At 35.6% G+C, this 6,704-nt stretch overlaps 1 protein-coding gene across 1 annotated transcript; it reads right to left on the reverse strand.

Moving 5' to 3' along the window:
* Window positions 1-4,873: 4,873 nt before the first annotated feature.
* LOC143080176 (integrase/recombinase xerD homolog) lies at window positions 4,874-6,487 on the reverse strand (the record flags this gene model as incomplete). Its single annotated transcript, XM_076255907.1, has 1 exon — window positions 4,874-6,487. A coding segment is annotated over one exon (1,005 nt), but the record flags the coding sequence as incomplete, so codon positions are not given.
* Window positions 6,488-6,704: the final 217 nt, after the last annotated feature.

A 6,704-nucleotide genomic window follows, 5' to 3' on the forward strand; every position in this document is an offset into this window, starting at 1 on the left:
TGATTTTAAGTCCACATGTTAACCAGAGCATTACATAAAATCTTAAGGGTCCTGATATGACCAGGATATCGTTGAGCAGAAAACAGAAAAAAACCATTGAAAATACAAACTTAGATTAATTGGTAGGAGTCATGCCAAACAAAATAATATGGGTTTCAGGTTACAGTCATTCTGTCGATATTGATTACAAAAATGGGATGTATGTACATATAAGAATACAATGGAGTATGATTGCCAATTAGATAACTCTCCATCAGAGACTAAATGACATAGAAGTAAGCAACTATAAGGTACTGTATGGCCTTCAACGATGAGCAAATTCCATACCCAAAAGTGCAAATGCAAGCTGTCAATTCAAAAATTGTACATTTTCGTACATTGTACATATATAAATTACACTATTGCAGACTAAATATCATAAAAACAAATATTTCTGTTACAGATATGGAATGAATTTTAATTTATCAAGATGCTTAAGTACAAATGGATATGAAGGTTATAGGAAGTTCATGTAAACCTGAAAAAGTTCTGAGGTGTCTTATTAAAGATTAAAACAATAATTGAAGGTATGACTAGATTTACATAGTAACATGTATTCACGGTGTAATTTGTATCTTTGAGATGCAAACTCACAGGATTGCTTGATGTATAGAAATAGTACCACAACTACTCAGCCCTTTAACTAATGTTAATCATACGTTCGGTTGATTTAACGTGGAATGTATTGAATTAGATGTTGCGAGGAAATGTCGGAAATGGAAAGTCACTTCGATGCATATTTTGGCGTGGGTGTATAGATCTCTCGTTATAATTCTAGTATACTAAGCCATTTATCCTAAATGACTCATTTAATTCGTATACAAATGTCTACGAGTTGAAGGCATTGTTAATTCACTCTAGTCATGAAAAACCATGAACTAATTGTCACTGGACATAAGCTAATAACATCAAATGAATCGAAACACAAAATATATATTTCATACCAAATAAGTTTCTTTATGAAAATTTGAAATAAAACTGTTAGAAATTAAAGATAACAGTTTCTCTTTATTACTAAAAGGAAGCTAGGTTGCTTTATCTAGTTGTGATACAGAATCCTGTTACATTTATCGCAGGGTGTATGAAAAGTGGAAAAAGACGTAATGTGTTGTGATAAGCTTGATCTAATATAGCCTTATTTAGTTCAATTTATTTGTGAATTTGATTTTAGCATGGAGGTTTAAATTCGGCGCGCTCCCGCTTGGTCTTGCAGACCCCAAATACCCAGCCTCGTTTCAGTTTGGACAATGCTTTCTCAGTAATAACAATAACGGTACCATTTGTTCTGCACCAGATGCGCATTTCGACAATATATGTCTCTTCAGTGATGCTCGTGGCCAAAATATGTGAAATCCAAAGCTTATATAAAACATGAAGAGCTATAATTCAAAAGTTCCAAAAAGTATAACCAAATCCGTGAAAGGAATCAGAGCTTTGCATGAGGGAGATACATTCCTTAATTTATAATAATTTCTAACATATAGTAACTTGCTCATGGCTGCACGCTTTCTTTTTGCTAGCTGTCTCCAAACACGAAGGCCGAGGGACACCATGCTGAAAAGTTAAGAGACATTATCGAGAGTTTGAGATGCGGTAAACATAAAATATTGGATTCGAACGAATCTGATGATGACTTCCAAGAATCATTCGAGGAACTTGACCAGGAGAACGGTGGAACGGCGAATCCGAAATTGGACACTGCACATGTTAATTCTGAAATGGAAATAAGTGAACTCGAAAAACAATTGAAAGAAGTCCAAGTTGAGAGTAAGAAGGCTCATTTACGCCAGCAAATCGAGAAGAAGAAAGAAAGTTTGCGAACAATACAGATGTCTGCTTTGACACTCCCCGAGGGACTGCAACCATCATCCTTACAACAGCTTTCTGCAACAGGTGAGCCTAAAAACTTTTCGCAACCTAACAAGGAACAAAGTGCACTTCAAATCTTATCTTCCATATGGCCAGAACCTGTTGAACAATTCCAAACTTTTATTCTCGGAGGCGAGGTCGAGTTCTGTGTCGGTAAAAAGAAAACCCTAGATAAGGTAACGATCGAAGAATGGGGGTACGCCAACATCAGAATTATGCAGGAATTGCTTAAGCAAAAGCGTCTTAGTAACATTCAGAGTTATCTTAACTATACGGCTGACATTTATCGTTTAGCGGCCAGGAATGTTTGGTATTCCGTGTTATTATATAATAAAGAGTATCGCCAAAAACAGGCCTATGAATTATTCGAATGGTGAATTTATCGCCAGGATTTACACGATTTCGAGTTGGTGTCTAAACGTGACAAGGTAGGGGAAGGAATTCTAGACCAGGGAGAGAAGAGCGCCGCAAAGGTCCGTTTTTACCAGATGGGAGAGAAATTTGTTGAAATTTTAATTCCAATTCTTGTTTTCGATCGGATTGCAGAATGATGCATTATCCATAGCTGTGCAATTTGCTTCTCTAATGCGCATTCGGCGCTTAACGGTCATTCTCAACCTACAAATAAGCCAAAAAACTTGGAACTTCCTCAAAATCGGGAATAGTCGTGAATAGAAAGGCGACCTCTACGACTAATTGTTTGCATTTCGAGGCTTGGGGTCTTCTTTTGCCTATAGACATAGAAGACCGTGAATATATTTTAGACGGAGTAAAAAATGGATTTCATTTGTGTATAAAACTTGGTCCGCATTACCCGGTTAATAGAGAAAACTATTCGTCCGCTTTCAGATACAGGTCAACCAAATTAAGAAAGAGATAGAATTAGGAAATTATATCGTAACAAAATCTATTCCGACAATTGTGAGCTCTTTGGGGCCGTGCCGAAGTCAAATTGAGATATTCTTTTGATACACGACGCGAGTCAACCGATTGGAATTTCCTTGAATTAGTATACTGTGCTTATATGGATATGCGTCACGCTTTAAAGCTCATCAAACCTAATAGTTTTCTTGCAAAAGTCGATTTAAAAAGTGCTTATAGATCCGTGTGTTGCCATGTTTCAGATCACAATTTAACAGGTTTAAAGTGGACGTTCTTAGGTGATGATAGTCCTACATAGCTTCCTTTTGGACACTCCCGGAATCCAAAAATATTCCAAAAAATGAAGCGAAGCAGTGTGTATAATATGAAATGTAGATATAATATTACATGTATTGCATATTTAGACGATTTTCTAGTTATTGAAGATACAATGTTCAATTGTTATACAGGGTTACATTTATTGATTCGTACTTTGCGAGAATTAGGATATAACATAAACTGGTCTAAGGTTGAAGGACCAGCACAACGTATTACTTTTTAGGTATAATTATAGACACTCGTGAATTGACTCTTACTATGCCACCGGCGAAACAGTCTGACTTTTATAATTTATTATTGTCTTTTCAAAAGCGCAAACGCAAACGTGCAGGTATTAAACAGATTCAATCTCTTTGTGGTAAAATAAATTGGGCCTGTCAAATGGTAAAGGGAGGAAGAACTTTTCTCAGACGTTTGAGTAACTCTATTTCCAGCACACAAAACCGGAATGACAAAGTTTTATTGAATTCTGAATTTAAAGCTGACATTTCTTGGTGGATAAGCTATATGAGTGTATCTAATGGAACTGTTAAATTCATGGATTTTAAGCCTATCACTTCCTTACAAACTGACGCTTCTTCGTTAGGAGCCGGTGGCTATTATAACGGAGATTACTTTTATGTGAATTGGGCTATTGACTTTCCGGCTTTCCGAAAGGAACATATAAACATAAAAGAAACATTGGCTGTTGTTTTATCTGTGCTTCGTTGGGGCCACTTGTGGCAAAATAAAACTGTAATTGTGCTAACTGATAATATGACTACAAAATGTATTCTAAACCAGGGATCGACCAAAAACAATGTGTTAGTGAGTTTATTAAGGGACTTGTTTTGGCTGTCCGCGATGTATAACTTTGACAAAAAAAGAAAATTTCTAAGTGAACGTTGCAACATTATAGCGGATGCTGCGTCCAGGCTGCATGAGGAAGGCCAACTTTCAAGACTGTATGATATCTTTTAACAAATTATAGTTATATTCCTTTTAGTGCAGACGAACTGTTGAGACAGGTGTCTTATGAATTTTATATTTGTAGATGGTGCAAGCCGGCCATTAGACTTGGAGATAACTGTAGGACGCTTGAAAGGCAAGGGGTGGGCTTAACCAACACCAGGAACTTATCGTACGCATTTGAAGACGTACGTTCAGTTTTGTGAACAGTATGAGTTTAAAGCGGTGCCTTGTAATGAAAAAACAGTTGATTTTACGTGGCTTATTTAGTAGATAAAAAACACTTTGCTTATAGTTCCATACGTTCTGATATTAACATTATATCTATTTTGCATAAAATGCACAACTTGCAAGATCCTATTTAAAATTCGTGGAATATATAACACTTGTTAACTGGTGTTAAACGAGAATTAATAGGTACAAACAATCTTGTAAAGCGCCAGTTACACCCGAACTTTTATAGAGTATGAAAAAAGTACTTGATCTGTCAAACCATAACATTGTATTTTGGACGGCTTGTCTGACAGGGTTTTTGGTTTCTTACGACCCAATAATTTTCTAGTTAAAGGAACTTTTAACCCAGAGTTCAACTTGCGCAGAATAGATGTCTTGCCTTGCAGCTGGGGTATGCTCTTACGTCTTAAAGTCATCAAAACCCTTCAGTTTCGTTCCAAGCCAATAGAAGTAGTGCTGCCTCATTTGTATAGTCACCCACTGTTACAGCCATGTCTAAAGTGATTGCCTTGGTAGGAGAACCATTGGATCCCCCTTTTCGGTTATCAGATACTTCATGCTTGACATAAACAGTTTTCTTAAATTCTCCCTCGCCCTGCTCGTCCGAATTTAAAGTATTTCTACTCTAAATTCAATAGGCTTTAAACAAAACAAACACAGAAATAGAGTTAGTTGCTCGCAGTAACATTATTATCTTCTCTTGCGATACACATTTTATTTCACTCTATAATACAAGTTTCTTCGATACAAACAACATAATATAAATACATGTAATAAACATAGCAGCCATTAATGTGACTAACTTCGTACTATACGACCTAACTGCGAGCACATTCGATACTAATACATTTAAATGCCAAACTTTATATAGTACCCCACCCGTAGAAACCGCCAAAACTTTTCTCGTGCCTTGTACACGTAACATCAGACTTTATAAATAGTACATACTCCTGCAGAACTAGTTCTAAAACTAGTTCCACTAGTTCCCATCTATATATAATAACTACAAATACCTAACGGGAAAACCCCAATTTCAAACGAAATGAAATATATTTAAATTCTCCCTCGCCCTGCTCGTCCGAATTTAAAGTATTTCTACTCTAAATTCAATAGGCTTTAAACAAAACAAACACAGAAATAGAGTTAGTTGCTCGCAGTAACATCGAATCAAAGGAAATGAAACAGTTCAGAATTAGATGCCAAGATTCAAAGATACTACCAACTGACGATGTAAATTGTCCTTAATATAACCATCTTTCGACTGATCTGATGACCATCTACCGTGGGCCTTCAATAATCTATCAGAAACCCCGTTATTAGCTGCTGAGGTAGCACCTCCACTTCTCAGACTATGCAACCCGAATTTAGATTTATCCAAACCAATGTCTTCCAATGCCTTAAGTAATATCTCACGAGCTCTAGTGTACGATAAGGATGTATTGTTTTTGCTTAGCTTGTATACACCTTGTGATTTCAAAAATGACAAAGACCGAAAAATAAAATAATCAGAATCAGATTCTAAACCAGCTAATTTCAAATAAATTTTTAACCACTTAACAGGACACGTTTCATTCCCGGTCCTAGCAATTATAACCGTGTTTCCTCTTCTATAAATGTCTGTTTTACTCTTATCAATAGTAATCTCAACATGAGTATCATAAAAAACAATGTTGTTTCTTTTTATCTTAGCTAACTCGCTGTAGCGTGTGAAACCGGAAAATCCAAGAAGACATAGTAAACACACTCTTAAATTAGACAAATCATGTTCGGAGCCGTATCTAGAAACAATTAACTTTAAAATGTCAGTAGTAATAGGCTCTTTTTTGTTGATGGGTTTACTCAAAATTCTACGACCGCCTTCCAAAATATTAGATAACAACTTATCAGAACAAGGATTGTATTTAAAGTTAATGTCATGATACCATTTAATTGAATAAAAGTTAGATTCTAAAACTGACACGCCAACACCTTGCTGTATCAGTGAACCGATATATAAACATACTGTAGTTGAATTAGCCGGAGAAAATTCAAGTTGGCAATCGGAACACCAAATACGAAATTTTTCAAAATAAAATTTATACTTTTTAACAGTAGATTTTGAGCTAGACGCTTCCACAATTGATGGCAATGCACTGACAATTTTGGCAAATCTAGAATCATTGGCTAATTCTTCGAACTGTTTCCATTGAGTCTGTAAATAGAAAAAACCCAATTAAAATCTTTATACATACATGTATCTTAACATTAAAGTTCTATTAATATATACATCTCATATCTACATACATCATCCTCTAATCACACTGTGTGATTCTTTATGTTACACTGTGCAACATAGCTCGTGAAAGTTCATATATAATCCATCATAACACTGTATATTATACCACAGAACAACTATATTGTTCACCCGTAAACAT

The sequence above is a fragment of the Mytilus galloprovincialis genome, chromosome 6, assembly GCF_965363235.1.
Source record: "Mytilus galloprovincialis chromosome 6, xbMytGall1.hap1.1, whole genome shotgun sequence".
Classification (NCBI taxonomy): domain Eukaryota; kingdom Metazoa; phylum Mollusca; class Bivalvia; order Mytilida; family Mytilidae; genus Mytilus; species Mytilus galloprovincialis.